This window comes from Branchiostoma belcheri, unplaced genomic scaffold (assembly GCF_001625305.1).
Source record: "Branchiostoma belcheri isolate BF01 breed outbred unplaced genomic scaffold, Haploidv18h27 scaffold6, whole genome shotgun sequence".
NCBI classification, from domain to species: Eukaryota; Metazoa; Chordata; class Leptocardii; order Amphioxiformes; family Branchiostomatidae; genus Branchiostoma; species Branchiostoma belcheri.
The window spans coordinates 1060819-1079282 of NW_017804242.1; the positions used below are offsets into that span (position 1 = coordinate 1060819).

General features: G+C 44.8%; 1 protein-coding gene across 3 annotated transcripts in view; it reads right to left on the reverse strand.

The window, feature by feature from the left end:
• Positions 1 to 18464, reverse strand: part of LOC109482376 (retinal dehydrogenase 1-like) — a 42602-nt gene that overhangs the window by 15355 nt on the left and 8783 nt on the right. The window contains exons 2-13 of one of the 3 annotated variants that reach the window (XM_019785076.1): positions 16297 to 16401; positions 10113 to 10253; positions 9525 to 9654; positions 8885 to 8946; positions 8352 to 8480; positions 7221 to 7334; positions 6294 to 6396; positions 5739 to 5923; positions 5025 to 5189; positions 4421 to 4578; positions 3761 to 3875; positions 3259 to 3339 (exon numbers count right to left, since the gene is read on the reverse strand). In XM_019785076.1, the coding sequence (XP_019640635.1) occupies positions 3307 to 3339; positions 3761 to 3875; positions 4421 to 4578; positions 5025 to 5189; positions 5739 to 5923; positions 6294 to 6396; positions 7221 to 7334; positions 8352 to 8480; positions 8885 to 8946; positions 9525 to 9654; positions 10113 to 10253; positions 16297 to 16401 (1440 nt within the window). In that variant the 3' untranslated portion in view covers positions 3259 to 3306. Of the gene's footprint in view, positions 1 to 345; positions 451 to 1799; positions 1943 to 3258; positions 3340 to 3760; positions 3876 to 4420; positions 4579 to 5024; positions 5190 to 5738; positions 5924 to 6293; positions 6397 to 7220; positions 7335 to 8351; positions 8481 to 8884; positions 8947 to 9524; positions 9655 to 10112; positions 10254 to 16296; positions 16402 to 18464 lie in introns of those variants that run through there. The other 2 variants (XM_019785078.1, XM_019785077.1) reach the window with 2 other exon arrangements.

The window sequence follows — 18464 nt, forward strand, 5'->3', positions numbered from 1 at the left end:
ATGTAGCCTCCACCAGGCTTCAGGAGGCAGCTGGAAAGAGTAGAAAATTGACAAAATAGAGAGATAACATGCCGGGGGAGTTGGTCTGCTAGAGAGTATATGACATTTTGCGTCAAACTGTACTTTTCTAGCGAACTAACTCCCCTGGCATGTTATCTCTCTATTTTGTCAATTTCTACTCTTTCCAGCCGCCTCCTGAAGCCTGGTAGAGGCTAACTCGTCAATGGTCACAGTCAGAAAGGCAGACTAGTGTATCATATTATTTCAATAGTTTACACTGGTCTCTGGCACTGCAAAAACGGCTGAAATAGAACCATTTAGCAAATATTTCCAGATTGACAGTACCTTGTCACCTTCCTGCACATCTGCAATCTTCTCCTCTGTAGCAGGATTGATGGTTGGGAAAGTCTTCCCACTTACAGAGTTGTGCCACTCATTGTTGATGAAGATCTGACAACAGCAAAATGAACACATGGAACTTCTAGCAAGCACTGTATACAAAGTGTAGTTATTTGGGCGACAGCTCAAAGAAATTAATTAGATGCACAGAATACGACCCCTGACCTCACTTGACCCAGCGGTCATATGTTTATTGTCATCACAAGTAGCGGGCGGTGGGAGCTCACGTCCTCGAGCTCATCTGAATTTTCTGAGCTTTCTACCGCGCTACTGTCTCTCTATGATAAGCGTTGAGTGTGAGTGCAGATAATTAAACTTGAGTTTAATACCTTTGGTAAATCCAGTGTTTTTATACAAACGTCCTAGACATGTTTTGTTGGGCCTAATTGTAAATTGTATGTGCCATACTGTTTCTAGATGGGTTCTCAGGTCTCTCCACTTACACCCACCGGCCTTCGTATGTAATGTTACCCATTCTACTGGTCTTTCCACTCACTTCAACTTTTGACAGACCTCCCTGACAGTGCATCACATTGCATTGTGCACGTTCAGCTAACTGAACTGGCTCATTCTTTCCACATGAATGACTGCTGTGACCTGTAACCTATACCTATGTAACAGTGGTGTGTGTGTGGTGGGTGGGGGGGGGGTATAGGCTATACCAACTAAATCGGCCAATAGGTCTAGACCTTTTAGCCGACTGGTTAGAGTGTCGGGGTGTGAACCTGGTGCCCAAGTTTGGCGTGGGTTCAATCCCAGGCCCGGGGACCAGGAGTGTCTTCCTGTTTCTACTCTCATCTCCTAAAACCCTTCAAAGTTAACACAATCCACCACCACATTTTCCGAAGCTACACATGTATGTTCAACAGTTAATAACATATCTTAATAGTTCTATTCGCCTACTCTCTAAAATATGCCTATGTACTTCACATCATCACTGATATATATTAAATGGGCGTTTTCCAGCTGTCAGCTCCCGTGAAGAATGGTCATGGGCGCTCCATGACTTCCCAATGCTCAGGCAACAGGGCTTGAAATTTATTTTTGAGAACAGATGCACTGGTGCACCCAACCTAGAAAATTGGGTGCACAATAAAATTTTTGGAGTGCACCATATGAAATAAAATATGGAGAATGTAAGAAAAACTAATCACGTTTAATTACTAAAGAAAAATACTAAAAGAATGATTTTATTATTTTTCTAACACTTGATGTTAGATGTTAACAACATGTTGTATACTACTAGTGTCTTATTAATAACTGTAGCTATACATATGTAAACCTACAAAAATATTGGGTGCACTGGTGCACCCACAGAAAAAAATGGGTGCACAGCTCCAAATTTGGGTGCACTAAGATGCACATGCACCCAGTATTTCCAGCCCTGTGCACTGCCTCACCTGCGTGTATTTGATCTCCGGGTTCCTGACGGGCTCTGGAAGGTCCGACATGTTGATACCTTCACGAAAGTTGCAGGGCGAGATTTTACATCTATCTATCGACTTGTTTCTGGACAAGGCCTGAGGGTCCAACCATTAAATGCAGGGGGTGAATATCGACGGCCTTCAAATTATAAATACACGTCAAACTCTAAACGTAACAGTAAGAAAGGTTAATTATGTATAACTATCCGTAAATAGTACTCAGTTACTATTACCAAAGTGATTTCATGCCTATCTTTTTGCGTTGTACATAGAGCGAAAAACTCATCTACCTATATCTATTTTTAGATGGAATAGCCCAAGGCCGGGGCAGCTAGGGCAGGCGGCCAGCTGGACGTCACGTGATCATAACACGTGTGTGTGAGTGTGTGTGTGTGTGTGTGTGTGTGTGTGTGTGTGTGTGTGTGTGTGTGTGTGTGTGTGTGTTTGTGTGAGTGCGTGTGTGTGTGTGTGTGACGTGTGTGTGTGCGTGTGTGTGTGCGGGACGCTTAGAGTTATATGCAGGTGCGCTCGAGAACATTAGCCATGAGGGCAAGATCAAAACTACAGAAAACCCTAATTGACTACATGCATAATGGCTACGAGGACATTTGAAAAGTAAGAATGAGAAATTGTGAATATGTATCTATGTAAATTGGAGTGAAAGGAAAACAGAAAATTCTTAGTATATGGGTCATATGGATCCCATACTGGTGTGGGTACAAATGAGACACTGACATTCAGATAACATTGTTCTTGTATTTGTTTATTCAACTTGGCACATCTGACAAAAAGGGTAGTATGGTGATTCAACTGCTATAGATATAATGGTATAGAAAATACCCAATGACTGTCATGGCGATTGACGTTAAGTTACATCGTCATATCATAAGCCCCCTCTCCACTACACGGCGATCTCTGAGCGACCCTTGAGCGACTACAAGTAGATTTGTGTGACCCTTGAATTTATAAATGGAGTATAAAAGACAACAAAACACTAAAAAAACTGTTATCTCTATTAAATTCGATCTGTCAATTTTTTTTCGTCGCTCAGCGGTCGTAACCTCTAGTGGAAACGGGTTGTAATATGTCAGAAAAAGACACTTAGATTGCCAAGAACGCCGACCTATTGCATATGTTCCCGTACGTTTCTCTAAGGCCAAATAGAATACCGAGAATAGATCTTACACTAGCCATCATTTACCGTTAACGTTACCGTCCAATGTACGTCACCGGCACAAATTCACCATTCCAAAAGGAAAACTACATAGGTATGTAATGCTAACAATTATCTCTTAGAATAATTCAACCAAGGAATAATATAAAAGTAAGGAACCTTTAAAACCCCCCTTATTACAATCCCAGTGTCCACACGAATGTACGTCCACTCCTAAACATCCTGTCCGTCATTTTCCGACGTAGAGCAATCTCTGATTTTCCCGCCAGTAATCTCGTTCCCTGAGCCTCCTTCCCTCTCGTTCCCAGTTCAGGAGTTCTTCTGTGGCAGCTTGATGGTAACCTGGAAGGGGGGGGGGAGAATAATCAATTTCACAACTTCAGATGACATTCAATTAATCAATCAAAGAATTAAAGAAATGAGATTTAAAACCAAATTTTTAAACCGCCTTGATCAAAGCTAGCAGACAGGTAACAAGAATGACTGCATTAATTGTGCCAATTTTTACAAGTAAGTGACAAAGTGACGTGGATAACATAAATCATACAATGTAAATGTAACATAGTGTCCGTTGTACAGGTGGATACTTTAGATGTTAAGAAAAGAAGAGTTTTTGAGTCTGTATAGGCTTTTGCTATGGATGTATACATTTGAGTACTGGCACGGGTACTAAGTATGATGTACATAGTGTACAGAGTTCTGTACCGGTACCGGGCAAGCTCAATATGATTAGTGAGATCATGAGTCTAAAGCATGCCCCTACCGTCTTGACTTCCGTGTACTGCTCCAGTCCGTACTCTCCCAACTCTCTCCCCAGTCCCGACGCCTTGAATCCGCCGAAAGGTGCCTGTGGGTAAATTCTGTTGAAGCAATTGACCCTGTAACACATAAAACATGGTCACTGAGTATGACGTTAACGTCCATGAAGACTATGACGTTTCAAGCTGACAACGTCTAATTCAGGCGCGCTCTGGTAAAATATCCTCAGGGCCAAGCTGACAAGTAATACAGACAAAATTTCTAAAGACCCTGAACAAACCATATAATTGATACATTTACACCATCACTACGAAGAGAGAAGTTTATTTGCGTAATAGACTATCCTATATTACTGCTTGTACTAACTTGATCATGTGTATGTATCGTTTGAAACAGCCTGAAAACAAACCAGCCTACGATACAAAACAAGCAGGCATTTTCCGTCAGTGACTTGGCATATTGCCTCATACGGTGACATGCCTCCTTCCTTCCTTCCTTCCTTCCTTCCTTCCTTCATTCCTTCCTTCATTCCTTCCTTCATTCATTCAGTCCTTCCTTCCTTCCATCCTTCCTTCCTTCCTTCCTTCCTTCATTCATTCAGTCCTTCCTTCCTTCATTCATTCATTCATAACTGACGTTAACAAACGTTAGTCCTTCCACTCACCAGACTGATCCTGCCTGTAGGCTGTTGGACATGACCATGGCGGTGTCCAGGTTCTGCGTGTACACGGCCGCCACCAGCCCGTACGGCGTGTCGTTCGCCCTTCTGATGACGTCGTCCACGTCCTTGAACTTCATGATGCTCATGACCGGGCCAAAGATCTGTGTGAGAAAGAACGCTTCTTGTTGGTATTTTACACAGTTTGCCACTCTGTGTTAGATTCCTACTGAAATCGCTCAGCGATCGACAGGACGTACTAGATCGAAAGTGTACTTTTCCGACTATTTCCCTGCTGTGCGACAAAATTAAGCCAGCGTCACAGTCGACGAGCTTCTGTCAAATTTATTGATTGTCAGAAGGTCGACAGAGGTTCGATTGTAGGTCTAGTTTGAAAATCTACTCTGTCAAATTGGACGTGGCTCAGTGACTGGCGGACATCGACCGATCCCAACAGATCACGAGATGGTCGAGAGGACACCGGGTGAAGCATTGCAAAAATATCGTTTACAGCTCGCAGAATCGTTGGCCGATTGATTTTCCTGCTGTGTGACGGGAGTGTAAAAGAAGCTTATAAGACTTTGATGTTGCGAACTATAGAAAACAATACCTCTTCCTTCGCTATGGTCATGTTGTCGTTGACGTCTGTGAAGACGGTGGGCTGGATGAAGTAGCCCTTCTCCCCTGCCGCCTGACCGCCACACTCCAGCTTCGCGCCCTCCTTTTTCCCGCTCTCAATCATGGACAGAACCTTCTCGTACTGGTCCAGGTCAACCTAAGGACGACATCGGTGAAAAAACAGGGTTTTGTTTAAACACATTTTGGTGATCTGCTATGCTAGCCTGGATGCCAGACTTTTCTCGGGGTCAGTACACAGGCCAGCCTCCAGTTAGACCCTTAGAGTCTAACCGAGTGGGTTTGTGGTAAAATTTCTTTGGGGAGGTGTAGGCCCTAGAGCCGAGGACATAGCCCGTGTAATGGCCCTCTTAAAGAGTGGTACCCAGCTGCAGGCTAGTACTATGCAGGCTTGTCAGCCTTGCGGTTGAAATGCATTTTACCTTAATTGTAGATGTTTGAAATTACACAACTAATATAAAAGTTTTAGTTTCCACGAAACGTAAAGTTACACCATAAAACATCGTCACCGTTGTCTTGACGAAAAAGTACAAATTGGCCAAACAGAAAGATAACATGCCAGCCTGCACTCGGGTGCGGCAAACTGCACTCTCTAGCGGACCAGCTCCCCCGACACGTTATCTCTCTATTTGGCCAATTTTTACTCTTTCCCTCCGCCTCTCAGAGCCTGATAGAGGCGTTTGTTTACCTGCGGTCCGTTCTCGTTCCTCGGGTCGAAAGGGTCTCCGACCGTGCGGCTCTTGGCGCGCTCCACGCTTTTCCTGACGAACTCGTCGTAGATGTCCTCGTGCACGTACGTCCGCGACCCGGCCGTGCACATCTGACCCATGTTGAAGAACAGCGCCTGGTGCGCCTCCTCCACCGCGAAGTCCACTGCGGAGGGAAGGAGGGAAAAATCATCGATTTGAAATTTGGTTTATTGAAATTGTAACAGTACAATACACGTGGGACACAGACAACTGTTGCTGGTGTTGTGTCCCACACATACATGTAGAAACAAATACAGGACAGACAATGCTTATTTTCACTTGAGTTAAGTGAGGAAAGCCGTGTTCAGTGCCTCTCCCAAGGGCACAGGATCGGTGGCATTTCAGGACTCGAACCCGGGACCGAGTCGAGCGCTCTGCCGTTGCGCCACACGACCCCACATCGATGAATTTGGAATATAGCAATGTTCTTATTAACCCACAACCATTTGTTTAATTTGAGACGACCTCTCCTCAGACAAACAAAAGCTACTTACAGTCTGCGTCGGGAAATATGATGGTCGGGCTCTTTCCCCCCAGCTCCAGAGACACCCGCTTCAGGTTACTCTTTCCTGCAGCCTGCTGGATTATCTTACCGACCTGTCGGGGAACAAGAGCGGGCAAAGTTCAGCAATATCATGATGTTATGCAGCACTTCCGAAAATAGTTTCATCAGGTTGGTAAAGTATAGGATACGATAGTTTTTTTTTCACAACCAAGATAATTACCTTGCTGACGTTTCGGTGTCTATCAGACATCTTCCTCAGAGCTTCTGACTGGAGTTCTACATATAGCGTCGAGAAGCAGAACTCCAAATCAGAAGCTTTGAGGAAGGTGTCTGATAGACACCGAGACGTCAGCAGGGTAATTATCTTGGTTGTGTAAAAGAACTACCGTATCCTTTATGCAGCACTGTCAATATCTACCTCTGTACACAAAGTAAACCAATCAATAGATAAATAGCATAGAGATTTTTTACTTCCTAAAATCATCATCTATTTGAAAACAACGCCCTCATTTCTCCTCTAAACGCTGCCCCACGGCTACAGTCCGCAGCTACTGTCCTTGGTGCTGAAATACTAATCACAACAGTAGACCTGTGCTGAAACAGCCGTCGTTTTCACCTCTTCTCCTGCATTCATTATAGCATAACAGCTACTACAAAGAGGGAGTGTCTGAATGCATATACTGATATGAAACACTACCAGACTATCCTCTGGAGACCCTCTAGGTGTGGCTAGCTGGCGTATATTTGGTGGAAAGCGCTAATTTGAGATTTTTATCATGGGCCACGGTTCTCAATGCCGCTCCCTCAAAATAAACGCCGGTGGCGCTGATACGATGGCTACTAGCACACACTTCAGAGCTCATTCTATACGACGTATCTTAACTTAATAATCAGACAAACTGTACAAAGAGCATACCTCCGTGGACCCAGTGAAGGCCACTTTCTCGATGTCCATGTGCTCCGCGATGGCGGCTCCTGCTGTGGGACCGTAACCGGGCACGATGTTCACAACTCCGGGCGGGAAGCCGGCCTGGAACAAAGAACAACAACTTTTATCTATCCTACGAAAACGAAGGTTGAACTTTTTGTTTCGTGGTCGACACACCAAGTCACCAAGCTGTCGAGTTTCGTTCGTCGACGTCCTCTTTGAAGACAAAAGAAAAGAAAACAAAAGAGATTTGGCAGCTAAAATAGGCCTGGTAACCAGGCAAACGTTTTGTTTTAGGCCACACCAAGTAAATTTTATGAATGACGTCCGCGCGCGCATTGATTTTGGCCTCTTCCTAGAAAAAAAAAACAAATTTCGCATCCTGTAACTATGACCAAAGAGTCACGTCAGTGTCGCAAATCGTCAGATTGACGTGAAACCCGTAACGCGAAGAAAGTGTCTATTTACAGGACCATACTGTCAATAACAGAAAATTTTTCACTGCCCACTGTTCCACCTGATTTATTGCTGTTTTGATGATGAATAAAAGACTTCTTGCTTGTTACACTGTGTCACCTCATTCAATTTGTGTCCTAACATTTGTCGTCTCTTAGTATATTTCTAATCTAGGCATCTTGTTTTTTAGGGCCCTTCTTGTTTTTTTTTCGCCCTCTCGCATTAGATTTAGGGTCTCCAAAGGACGTCATCCATAAAATTTACTTGGTGTGGCCTTATATTATATTCATAATTATGTATGCTTATAAATTCGCACTGGATAAAACATGTGTTCATGTGATGTTAGTAGATAAGTGTAACTTGACTGTAACGTCACGTTGTCTTTGTTTTTGTCTACTGTTTAATAATACAAAAGAAAATTTGTGACAGGCAAAGCGTCGCAGTCCTTAGGACGGGACGTTAAGCCGTGGTTCACTGTTCATTGCGCTTGTCGAAAAGAGCTAGGGAATAAGGGCTAGGGGAAAGGGCTAGGGGAATTTCCCGGTACAATGAACCTGTAAATACTGTGCATAGCGTCTGTCTTCTCTGTCACGACCAGTGGAAGATTATCTCTTCAATGAGCTAAACTGGTTCGAGAGCAATTTCACTTTCACGTTTCCTTACCTCCTTGATGAGCGAGGCCAGGTACAGCGCGCTGAGAGGCGTCTGTTCGGCCGGCTTCAACACGACCGTGCAGCCCGCACACAGCGCAGGCGCGATCTTCCAAACCGCCATCATCAGGGGGAAGTTCCACTGTAGAACATCCGGGAAAGTCAAGTCAGCAATGTAATCTTAACCTGGTTACCAAACCTATTATAGCTCCCGAGTCCTCTATGTGCGGAGAGGCTGTAGGACTCGGGAGCTATAATAGGTTTGGTAACCAGGCTAATGTAATCTCTATATCATTATGAAATCTTATTTGGTAGTGGAGTTTACTGTACAATCAGAATTGATAAACGATCATGAGAAACACATTATAAGCCCGCCTAAAAGCCCGATCCACAGAACCATCATTGGGGGAAAGTTCCACTGTACAACACCCGGGAATATCAAATTCAGCAAGGCGATCTCTATATCGTTATAAAACATCTTATCTAATTTTGGCAGTGGACTTAACAATTCCTTTGCAGCACAATATAACTTATACAAGTTCCCACCGGAATGATCGCGCCGCACACTCCAACAGGCTCCCTCCGTGTGTACGTGAAGTGGGGGCCGTCTGTAAGGCGATGAAAAATAAGATAAGAATTCGTTAATTGTCAAACGCTCACAGCAGTTCATCCTTCTGAGATATCATAGTCGAAATCTTGTTTACGTCTACTGCTGTTCATCACAGTTATTGTATCAACAAAGGCACATCTCGTTGAAACAATAAAAAAAAAAAGAATGTAATGATATAATGCATCTGCCGTTGTACTATTGTAGAGCCGAGGTTAACATCCAACGGCCAAACTCCCCTGGCCAATTATTACCCCTAGTATACCGACGTGTAGTAGTGGCGTCAGTGGCGCAACGGTTAGAGCGTTGGACTCGGAACCAATAGTTCCCGAATTCGATTCTCACCGTGGCCCGACGTTGTGCCCTTGGGAAAGGCACTTTACACGACTTCCCCACCATGTACGGTGGAGTGACGCCCACCGAGCCTCTTAGGCTAATTGTCTAAGTGGGTGCCAAAAACACCCTACGGATTTGGTGTGCCAATGTGTCAACATCACCGCAATTTTTTTTTAATTTAAACTTGTTTGTTTGTTTTGAACCCGCGTTGTTAGTCTGGCAGAGACTGGAAAGTTTCCTCACCTGTTGGTATCGTCTTGCCCTGGATCTTGTCCGCCCAGCCGGAGAAGTACCGTAACGTTCCCATCGACCCCTGCAGGTCCACGAACATCGCCTGGATGAACGGCTTCCCGTTATCCAACGTGTCCAGACTCTGCAACAGAGACAAACAAACAATCAATCAATCAATCAATCAATCAATCGATTGATCAACCAATCAATAAATAAATCAACCAGTCTTTATTGCGAAGCAGTAATGATGGATAGAATATATGACAAATTGCTAAACAGTGCTATATAATGAGTCTAATAGTCTATATATATATATATATATATACGCTATCCTATTCTATGCTAGAGAACAGAAACTACAAGTAAAGTATAGGAGTGATTATCATTATACACAGGAGACATTGTAAAAGGTTTTGTCTGAAATGATAAGATAAATTTCTCTTCTGAGATTAGATCTCTACTAGATATCGGCAAAATGAATTCCTTCTCACAAAACGCTACCTGCGCGCACTCGAAAAGCAACGCATTAGTAACCGTAGCTTTAAGTTTACGTTGTGACAGATCATTTCATGACCAGCCAACTTTTGACAGGAAACTCACCGCCATGTACATGGAGTCTCTCTCTATGAGGTCCGCCAGTTTATTCAGGAGGCGGCCGCGCTGCGATGCGTCCATCTTCCGCCAGGGGGAGCCCAGCTGGAACGCCTCTCGGGCGGCCTTGACGGCCTTGTCGACGTCAGCCTGCAAAAGAACACGAAGAAGATTAGATGAAAGTAAAAATGAAATGCAATGTCAAACCCCGACGATTGTATCAACACATTGTGGTGCAAGTACAGTCAAAACTTACAAGTGACGACCTCTGCATAAGGGAGACCACCTGGCCAAAGATATACAATCAATACAGTCAAACCTGCACAAGTGACCACTTCTACATGAGAACCACCTGGTCATTGATATACAGTCAAACCTGTACAAGTGACCACCTCTCTACATAAGGACCACCAGGCCATACATATACTTAGTACAGTCAGACCTCAAACCTGTACAAGTAGATAGTGACCACCTGTCAACATAGACCAGATTTTATCGGTCCCCTGATTAGCCTCCTTGGCAGGTTTGACTGTATTGGAGCTCGCATGGATTGTTGTATGGCCTTGTATTCGTTCACAGGAAGAAGCTGTACAGCTGTATTCAGAGAAATGCACCGCCTCAAATTCCCAAACAAATCAAAGATAGTTACTTTCGACTTGAGCTAAGTAGTGTATTATGACCACATTGCAGCCACTGGCCACCTGCCATATTGCATGTTGATATCGGAACCCCGCACTTTTGTGATCTTTACTCCCAAATAGCCTGTTCTCTGCACAATACCACTCGCACGTCCCGCCTGTCCCCCAGTTTGAGAAAACAGACCGCATATATCGGCGTCCTGGCGATGATAACTTCTACGACAACAAATCAGTGCGGACATGTTATCCTCGGCGGTGTCGACAGCCAAACGGCAGGGGCAGGAAGGAGGTGTCAACCCGTTTTATCACGACTTTTATCGGGTTTCCCCCTCTCCGACGCGGATATCCATTAATATCCCGTGTGTGCTTCGTCTCCGCAAATTGAAACGGGTCCAAGACAAACCGCACGGAGATTGGATGACATTGTAAATCGCCGCCGTGTCATAGACCAGGCCTCTGCAGGGCCGACCCGCGGTGTACCAACCTGTTTGTGCGCCCCCGTCAGCGGAACCCCTCCGACCCTCCTGTGTTGTCACAATATCGTCTTCCTTAACGCGGTATATTCCGGACACGCGACTGCCAGGCTCGGAGGACAGGTGCTCTACGGTACAACTTCGCTCATTTGGGCGGTCTGATGTCTTTATACAGAAAGTTGCGGGCCCATCCCTGACGCTTTGGATGATTTGCTTGGCATATTTTTGGTTCAATAGTTTGTACATAATCAATTCTGTGTATAACTTTTACCGAATTGTATATTTCATGTCTACTGATTTTTGATGTCGAATGTCTAATGTTTATTGTTTGACTTGGTTCCGTATTGTTTTGTATTATCATTTCAGGTTTGGGAGGACAACTTGTAAAGGCGTTGATACACCTGTTTTGTCCTCCCTTCCACTTGTTTTTGCATGTGGTAAATTCAAATAAAGAAATAAAGAAATATGTGTTGCAACTTGAAAACTTCTTGCCGATTAGCCATTTTACAGTGGTCTTAATGAGAAACGGTTTGGTACTTTGGAGATTCAAAGATTACTAGTGCGGCCCTCGTATTAAAGAACTGAGAACTGCAGCAACTTTGGTCTAGATGCCAGACTTTGGTCTAGATGCCAGACGGGCTACAATTCCCAGATTCTCGGCTACAGGACTACTAAGGACACCATGACTAGTGGTCGGGTCCTAGCTCTGGGTAGGGTGTGTGTGGTTGGTTTGGGTCTGTGGTAAACTTTCCTTGGGGTATGTTATCCCTCTGAGCCGAGGAGCTGGCCAGTGTAGGCCCTCGACACAGTCTGGCCTCGAGGCTACAGACACATGCGACATCAACAGTCTTAAAACACCTCCAAAGCACCATAAGGAGCGGCTCAGTGAGACAGAACATAGCGAATGGTTTGTAACCACGCTATACGGAAGAACTCGTTTCAGGATAAATATTTTCGTTCAAATGAGGCCTCCGCCGTCGCAGCCCGCCGCCTTCCAACAATAACAACAAAAATTAATGGTGGCGTGAGCGCGAGAAAACACAGCCTCGTCCCCTGTATGTAATATTATCCCCTCCAGGTCGACATAGATATATAGCCTTCCCCTCTATCCATACCGACCCTAATCCAACTGTCATCTGCGCAGTCCGCCGACTACCCCGGCGCCGGCAGGGGTTGGGCAGGGTCGGGGCTTCACTATCGATCACACCGCCGCTCGGACAAGAGCAAACATACCGGGAGACATCCTGGCAATCAGTAACCCCCCTGGAATGTGTCCGAACAGTCTCCAGCCTGTCATATCAGCAGCTCTGCGTACTTTTCGTTTGCCGTGTTCTGAAGGCGGTTGTGTAAGACGTACGTAGCCGTAGCTAGCTCATTCCCACGACTCAGAGACGGTCGGAAAGGGGGTTAGAAAACCGAGTAAAAAACACCAGCATAACTAAGTTGACTTGGAAACATAGGAGAACATACTATAAGTATCTCCTCTATAATGTGTCCGAACAGTCTCCAGCCTGTCATATCAGCAGCTCTGCATACTTTTCGTTTGCCGTGTTCTGAAGCCTGTTGTGTAAGACGTACGTAGTCGTTGCTAGCTTATTCCCACGACGCAGAGACACCCGCGAATAGGAAAACGAATAAAAAACACCAGCATAACTAAGTTGACTTGGAGACATAGGAGAAACATACTATAAGTAACTCCTCTGAAATGTGTCCGAACAGTCTCCAGCTTGTCATATCAGCAGCTCTACATACTTCTCGTTTGCTGTTGTGCAAGAAGTACGTACTAGTCGTCGCGACTGCCCGTTCCAGGGCTCAGAAACACTCCGAAAGGTGCTTAGTAGTGGTAGACTGTTAATAGTTCTTGTCAGCAAAAGGCTGAAATGTGAGGCTATATATTTACAAAAGTATTAGTCCAAAAAATGATTATACATTAACAGTTATCATCATTTAGTAAGCGACAGAAGAATACTTACTAGTATTTAACAAAAAACAGTTGCATTCTTAGATAATTTCCAAAACCAATGCTACATTAGCTTGAAAACGGGAAAAGACCACTAAAATAACAAGGTTGACTTGGAAAACAGGAGAACATAGGAAAAGTGGAGAAAAGTACGAACTGTCGACGAAAAAACAACATGTACCAACACCCCTCCGTGGTCCATTCCTCAGGTTTCTGACCATTGCTCGGAGACCCTCTGAAAGGATACCGACATGGGGTCATTGACCGACCGGTTAAGCAACACCTGTACATGTCAGGTCACACGGTTGGCAGGTGGTACACAGGTAGGACGGACAGGTGTGAAAAGGGGAGGATAGCGGCATGACCAGACATATCATGGCGTGGGTGTAAACTACAGTTTAAAGACCACGTCTATAGATGGACTGAAGGTCTGTCTGAAAATGTTGTAGACGTATATTTTAATAGGAGATCATATAATAAAGGTTTTCTTTTTTCTCTTTGATCTCTGCCCTTGCCCTTCTTGTCTATACACTGTAAGTTGCATGATATGGCGCTTGGTTGTTGATTTCGATGGGCGAAATTGATTCCGTTGGTTGACGAACCAAAAAATAACGTCACTCGCGTGAACAAGTCCAAGGCTTGGTGATAATTCCGCGATTCTTTTTAGGAGAGTGTTATATTCGCTTTAGATTTTGACATGTATGTCATAGACTGGTATCTGTATGTTATCTCTCTATTTGGCCAATTTCTAGAGTCTTTTCAGCCGTCTCCCGAAGCCTGGTAGAGGCTAGATGTGATGACAATGACTCAGCGCTTTCCCAACAACACACGTCGCCTCCAAAAACACCCCCGTCACATAAACACACACACACACATTATCACACCACCACTCGCAGTCGGAAAACCCCGCTCTTTGAAGGCCAAACTATCTGACGTTTCACACTAAACAAACCCCGTCCACCACACGCGATGATGGCGAGAAAAAATGACTCATGGTTGACTGTCGTTAACGTGTTTAAAGACAAAGGTTGGTCTGCTGTGTTTCCCCACGGTTAAACGCACCCAAAGCGGGACAGTAAAATTGAATTTTAAGATCAATTTTCTGGTCATTCTTTTACTAATTTAGTACGTTGAATCAATTCTATCCTATATCATAGTATGATACTGATATCTGTCAGTCGGTTGCTTGTTTCGTATCATAGGATGGTTCTAGCTAGTCATTGATGGTACCAAGAAATAAAGGGGATCTTCACGTGGTTTGCTTTGGAGGCAAATTCAAACGTTTCAAGTATGAAATGATGACGAGAATGTAACAAAAAGTCTCAGTAAATGTCAATATCAGAGAGATTTTCTCATCCAGAAAAAATCTTAATTGTTTTGCCTCCATGAAATTGCACTTGGATGCAGGCCTCTAAGACATGCAGGTTTCTCTGCTGTATTTTCCCACCCTTGAGGCCACTGACACGTCTGCCTGCCACGATGGGCGTTAATCTGGAGCAACACTGCCTCATGAGAACCAAAAGAAGACCTTGTCGTTTTGCAATCCAACAATAATCTATCATTGTCAGGAGAATGAGTGACATGAACCAGCGCCAACACGTGAAGACGCTTGTTTCTGTCCTTCGATCCTCTACCAGGCTTCGGGAAGCGGCTGGCAAAAGTAGAAATTGGCCAAATAGACAGAGATAATATTAGTCTCCACCAGACTTCTTTTGCGGGCTGAATAATTTGTAGAAATTGGCCTAAAAAGGGTATTAATTGGCCAAGGAAGGTAGCCGGCCAGAGAAGCTCAGAGAACATGGAGCTTCTCTGGCCGGCTACCTTCTCTGGCCAATTAAAACCCTTTTTAGGCCGATTTCTACAATTTATTGTGGAACTGTCCGCGCTAGGAGGACAGTTCGTTCGGGAGCGGCAAACCGTTCTGGCCAATTCCCCTGACATATCACCTGTCTATCTGGCCAATATCTTATCTATCCAGCCGCTTCCCAAAGGTTGGTAGAGGCTAGTGTGTATCCTGTACCTGCACATTTTCTAGGACCAAAGGTTTATCCCACGATTTTATGGTAAAGCGGTGGAAAATCAATTTGGCGATAAGAGAAGTCGTAATTCTCTCAGCCCGCTGACAGTTTCCGGAGGGACCATACGGAAAAGGGTTCTTGCTTAGCGGGTGATAGACGACCTGTGCACCCGCTATAAATCCTCCGATAGCCCCGTCACTCAAAATCTGCGCCCGGAGTGGCCAACACTTTCCAGAACCGATGGACAATTTGGTACAGCAAAACCTTCTGAAGGAAAACATCAGATAGAAAAGCGTTGATTGAAATGCTAAATGTGTCAAAAATGTGTATCATATTCGGTCATTTTTAACTCAATGCAATAAACTATATGATCCATATCAGTATAAGCCTTGTAATATGTTGTGGTGGCGTTCTCTAGCCTCCACAAGGTCTCCCTAAGATCTTTTGGATACTGGTACTAGTACATGTAGTAGTAATCGGCAAGGCAGTGAGCCTGTGGTAAGGGTAACAATTCCCCGCGGGCTAACTAGCCTGGAAAATTTGCCTCCACTCACTCACTCACTCACTCACTCACTCACTCACTCACTCACTCACTCACTCACTCACTCACTCACTCACTCACTCACTCACTCACCACAAATTTTCCTCCTCCATATTTGGCTAAATTTTACTATTTTTCAGGCAGCGTGGTTAGTCTGATGGAGACCAGTGTCCTCTCCATACTACGTCGATCAGAACACGACGGAGAGAAATTCGTAGATGATGGCGTGTATGTGTGTCGATGTAATATCCATATACATGTAAGACATATACTACTAAACAACATGTGTTTCGTTCATATGATGTCAAGAGGGAAGTAGAATGTTATAATGAAAGCTCATCTGTGTTGGTAGTTAAAACTATGTTTAAAGTTAAAACTTTTGATCCAACACAATAAAGTTCCCTCGCGTCACCGACTTCAAAGAAGCCACGTGACAAGCCTCACTGGGTCAGTCTACTGAGGAAGACCAGAGTGACTGGTCGAAATCTCTAGGTAAGAGAACTTTATTGTGTTGGATCAAACGTTTCAACTTTAAACAGGGAAGTAGAATGACTTGTTTTCACCTTGTCGCCCTCCTGTATGTCGCATATCTTCTCTCCAGTGGCGGGGTTGATGGTCGGAAACGTCTTGCCGCTCTCCGACTTGTGCCACTCATTGTTGATGAAGATCTGTGTAGACGGAAGAAAAATCAGGCGACTGGTAAATATACAAACCGCCAGACTACATTCAGGCCGACATAAACAAACCGAAGGCAAACGACACAGTAGAAAGAGCACGGCGGAGTTTCAGGCGCTTTAAGAGAAAGGCGCGCGGCGCTTCTCTTTGAACAGGGCGATATTTCACGTTGCGGTGCGACAGCGTGTTATGGTTAAGATTTTCCCTTATGTCAACAACTTTCTAATTTAAAATTTGGTCAGCAAAATTTCTGCTGTAATCTTAGGAGAGACGACAGCATGGTCGTACATGTTTTCGACTAGTCTTGTTGAATTAAAATGACCCGTATGCCGAATAAAACTTTTTAAAAATGTCTAAAACTAAAAAAAACATCCCGTAAACATTCTACAACAAGCGTTTTAGAAAACTTTAGTTTAGATGTGTTAAATGTAGATTTGCATGTAGTGAATTCCGTGTCTTGTGAACGGTGGGTTGTTGATCTCCGCCCATCGTGATCCTTCGTGCAGGGAGTCCTTGCTTCGTATCTCGAATAAAACTTTTTAAATGTTTAGAAAAACATCCAGTAAGCATTCTAAACTTTGCAACTTTATAGGTGAGGCTTGTATTTAGTTTCGTGTCCTGTGAACGGGAGGTTGTTGCTCTGCACCCATCTCACGGGAAGTTCGTCTGTTCTTGCTCCGTATCTCGAATAAAACTTTCTAAATGTTTAGAAAATGTGCCTTAAGAATTCTACAACAAGCTTAGAAACTTTTCAAATTTTAATAGATTTGAGGCTGGTATTTAGTTTCGTGTCCTGTGAACGGTGGGTTGTTGCTCTCAGTCCTCAATTCGCCCAGGGAGTCCGGCTGTTCTTGGAGCTCAGCCCGACGCAAACTTCCGCCGAACCACTTGTTCCCCATCATGCCCGTAACTCGGTGGCAGCCGGGGGCCTAACGACGTAACAGTAGCCCCCGGCTTTTGTTGCTATTATTCTAGTTATCCAAGACCTCGCCTACCGAGATCGGGAGAAAAGTCGGTCTCTCCGGGCAATTTGCGTCTCGTCGCGGCCTGGCGCGTTCCCGTCAATAAATAAATAGAATATAAATCAAGCTGATTATGGTAGCGGGCCGCGGCGTAAACACTCGTAAATCACGCGGATAAATCATGTCGCGAGGCGGAGGGGAGCCGACAAATCCGGGCCACTTTACCAACGGCGACCTGCTTCTAGCGGGACCTGGGGCGCGTTGGGCGTAGTCTCCACCAGACTCTTTGCAGGCTGAAGAAATAGTAGAAATCGGCCTAAGAAGGGGATATCATTGGCCAGAGGAATTGGCCAGCCATAGAGGGTTCATTTGCCTGCAACCAGACTCCTTTGCAGGCTGAACGAATATTAGAAATCGGCCTACAGGCAAATGGACCCTCTCTGGCCGCCCAACTCCTCTGGCCAATGATATCCCCTTGGATATATCAGGAGGAGTGTCCTTCGGTGGCTAATGGCCACTCTGGCCAATGGATACTGTCTTGCCACCGTATGATCTGCTTGGAGATTACCTCTATGGCCGGTTAACTCCCTTTGGCCAGCTACATTCCTTTTAGGCCGATTTCTACTGTTTAAACCGCCTGCAAAGGAGTCTGTTGGAGACTACATCGGTCCTGGAACTCTGACCAAGGCGCTAGCTGGCCGGGTGTCAGCCGAACTGGGACAGTCGTAAATATACTCTGCAAATGGCATGCAAAGTGCGGAAGCCGTTTTCGATCCAAGAACTGACCACATCTGCGTCTGTAATTTCAACACCTTAACTTGTTGCCCAGTGGCTTGAAATATCGGCAGGCAGGTCCTTACCAGTTAGAAAACACAACCTGACACCTCACCGGTGGCGTCTCGTGACCACCCAACATACGCCAACTACACAAGCACAGCTGGACGTTTGGGGAGCTAGTTACATATGCACCTCAGTCATACGTGTATGTAGCCTCTACCAGGCTTGGGGAGGTGGTTGGAAAGAGTAGAAATCGGCCAAATAGAGGGATAAGCATGCCAAGGGAGTTTGCCCGTTGAGAGAACAGTTCGCCGCTG